We start from the raw sequence: 3,310 nt of genomic DNA, 5'->3' as shown, positions 1-3,310 counted from the left end.
CTATGCTGTGATTTGGGATTTAAGAATTTCGATTATAGCTTTCGAATTGGCGAGTTTTGTTTTCAACTCCAATATTTCGTTTCGCAATTTCGATTTTGCATCCAAAATTTTCCTCAGAGTGATGAGTTTTTTCTCTTCATGATCCACCCATCTCTGCTTGGAACTTGGAATAGTTGATTCCTCTAAGCGCAGTAAATCATACATGATCAACGTAGGATCGGTAAAGACGAGCTCGTCATAAAACTCAGAAATTATTGGCTTATGAGGATTCTCTTCCGGTTTGTGAAGAAGTTTCAAATAGTGATACAATGTGATCGGCTTCTCAACATCATCTTTAAAAAATATTCTAATTACGACTTCAAATTCTCCCCAACCAGTTTCAGTCACTTGGAAGGGAGGATTATGACAAATTCGAATCGGATTGTCGTAGCTTACGTGTAGTTTGAATTGGACGTATTTTACGAATTTGGAAATGTCTTCGTCGTTATGTCCTTTCAAATAAACTATCCATTGGTGAGTGTGACAATCTTTTTGTTGTTCCGGTAAAAGTTTCCATGACAAATTTCCATAGACAACAGGTTTCACAATTTGTATGCCTTTTAAACGGTTATAATTTTCCGGACTATAAACTACCTTCTTTTTAATTCCACTTCTTCTTGATTTAGGAGTTTTCTGCTGAATATTTTTAGTATCCATGCTTCTGTTTGGGTTGGACGAAAAAGAGGTTTATTGGTTATACATATATTTGCAGGCTTGTGTGCTCAATTTAGGCTTATAAACCTTTGTCAAAGAGAAGGACGGATTGGACAATACAGAGAGGGACAGAACAAAGATATATTCAGAGTAAAAGCAGGATTCGAACCCGCTACCTCCACGCTTTGAAAATTGTGTTGTCATCTTGTTCAGGGAACCGGTTACAATTTGAACACTTCAACTTATCGAAAAGGGATCGAAATTTAAATTTGAGGGAATTTTTATTTTTATTTTTACTAATAGATATTCATTACGTTTAACTACCAGGTTTCATTTTCTGTTAAGCAAAGTGTGTGGACATGTCAAATATAAATACTGCAAATGAAAAATATTTATTTATTCATTATTAATATTATTATTATTTTTGAAAATTCACTATCCATGGAAAAAATACTGTTCTGAAGATTAAGAGTAGACATGGTTGCGACGTTCAAGCTAATGTTTCTCAACATTTTTGTTCCGGAGACTAGCACTTAAAATATTGTAAGAGTTTACAACTTCGACTTTGGGAAATACGTAAACAGTATACTTGTGTTCGCATAGTTATTAGAAAACTGTAATATTTGTAAGGAAACTAAGACAAAGTTCGATTATTTAATAACTTTGTTACAACCACTTTATGTTGTTGTTGTTAATTTACGTCGCGCTAGAGCTGCACAATGGGCTATTGGCGACAGTCTGGGAAACATCCCGGAGGATGATCCGAAGACATGCCATCACAATTTTGATCCTCTGCGGAGAGGATGGCACCCCCGCTTCGGTAGCCCGACGACCTGCTCGCGAAGTCGAGCACTTTACGGTAGCACAGTTTAACGAGGACCAATACCGCACACCCTCGGTCCCTACGCAGAATAATCCAAGTCGTCACCACTGATCGCAGCCAGTGATGCTTGACTTCGGTGATCTGCTGGGAACCGTGTCTTAACGATCAGTCCACTGCGGGACACCACTTTACGTTCTTCTGTAAAGAAAATATATTTGTGTGAGAATAGTACCTTTCCAGAACTCTTGAAACCTCTTGAAATTGTATTAGTAAAGAAAGGAAATTCTTGCTAGAATTAATGTATATTTACTACCGCTAAAATACTATTTTGACAATAACGTTTCCACAGCAACCCCTCATTCATGTGTACACATTTGTCTTGTGCAGTCATTAATTCGTTTAAACTCATTGTTAATTAATTTAAAAACGACAATTCAAATGTGATTATTAAAATATGTAAAAATAACGATGCTGAATAAAAAGTTCAAAATTGAAAATAAAGTAAAAATCAAAAAGTCACTTTTCCACCATAAAAACTTTTTATTTACTTATTTATTTTTAATTTTTTTTTGCCATTCAGCAATTTAGTGTTTTGTCTTGTTAACTACACATGAAAGTGTTACACAGTTTTTCCTTCTTGCAAAAACAGATAATTTTTGATTGTTAAAATATCAGAAATATTCCATTTGTCTACTCTAAGTCGATGTCAACACTCCCCTATGTTTCGAAACTAAAATTTTTAAATTTACTCGAAAGATACAATGTGAAAGAGTCTATTTATGCGTATATAATTATTTAAGATCTATGATTATTTTAATTGCTGTGGGAATTACATTAAAGTTTTCGGTTTTGCTAAAGTGCAATTAAAAATGTTGAAAATTTTTGCAGCAAAAAATTGAGCTTCCCTCCCCCTTGAAATAGCCTAAAAATTTTCATTTTAATATATTTTTATTGCTTTTAAATCTCACTATATCCTATTTTATTAGTTTGATTTGATATTAAAAATGATTTGATTGCTAACATCACTCTACAGCCACAATGTGTTGTTGACAACGACTAGGATATCATGGTTAGTAATGTCTCGAATACAATCTTGAGCATATGTGTTGCTCTATTTCAATTTAAATATGGAAAAGTAGATTTTGATACATCAACCGCTCTCTTCTCAACTACTTACCAATTTATTTAAAAACCGAATGTAAAATTCAATTTTCTGCTTTCAAATTATATCATTATTCTCTATTTTCTGATTCGATACTTCTCTGCTGTTTTGATCCTTTGCAGAGGGGATGGCACCCCGCTTCGGTAGCCCAACGACCTGCACGCGAAGTCGAGCACTTTACGGTAGAACAATTTAACGAGGACCAATACCGCACACCCTCGGTCCCTAAGCAGACTGATCCAAGTGGTCACCCACCCGCACACTGACCGCAGTCAGCGATGCTTGACTTCGGTGATCTGCTGGGAACCGTGTCCTAACGATCAGTCCACTGTGAACCGATACTTCTCTGATTCATTAATTCATTGTCGTTTTTTTTTCTCCATTTTTCCTTTCTTCCTTTGTCCCGCAGTGGACTGATCGTTAAGACACGGTTCCCAGCAGATCACCGAAGTCAAGCATCACTGGCTACGGTCAGTGTGCGGGTGGGTGACCACTTAGATCAGTCTGCGTAGGGACCGAGGGTGTGCGGTATTGGTCCTCGTTAAACTGTGCTACCGTAAAGTGCTCGACTTCGCGCGCAGGTCGTCGGGCTACCGAAGCGGGGGTGCCATCCCCTCCGCAGAGGATCAAAA

General features: G+C 36.8%; 1 protein-coding gene across 1 annotated transcript; it reads right to left on the bottom strand.

The window, feature by feature from the left end:
• On the bottom strand, window positions 1–696 carry LOC107440351 (YEATS domain-containing protein 4). Its single transcript, XM_043045590.2, has one exon. The coding sequence runs from the start codon at window positions 694–696 to the stop codon at window positions 1–3; it is 696 nt and encodes a 231-aa protein (XP_042901524.1).
• Between the last annotated feature and the right edge of the window lie 2,614 nt (window positions 697–3,310).

The sequence above is a fragment of the Parasteatoda tepidariorum genome, chromosome 6 (genome assembly GCF_043381705.1).
Source record: "Parasteatoda tepidariorum isolate YZ-2023 chromosome 6, CAS_Ptep_4.0, whole genome shotgun sequence".
Taxonomy (NCBI): Eukaryota; Metazoa; Arthropoda; class Arachnida; order Araneae; family Theridiidae; genus Parasteatoda; species Parasteatoda tepidariorum.
Note: the sequence above shows the minus strand (reverse complement) of the source record. Positions and strands in the feature narration are given on the sequence as shown.

What these genes read in the sequence shown, in the direction of transcription:
- LOC107440351 (XM_043045590.2), bottom strand. Translation starts at nt 696, where the DNA reads ATGGATACTAAAAATATTCAGCAGAAAACTCCTAAATCAAGAAGAAGT.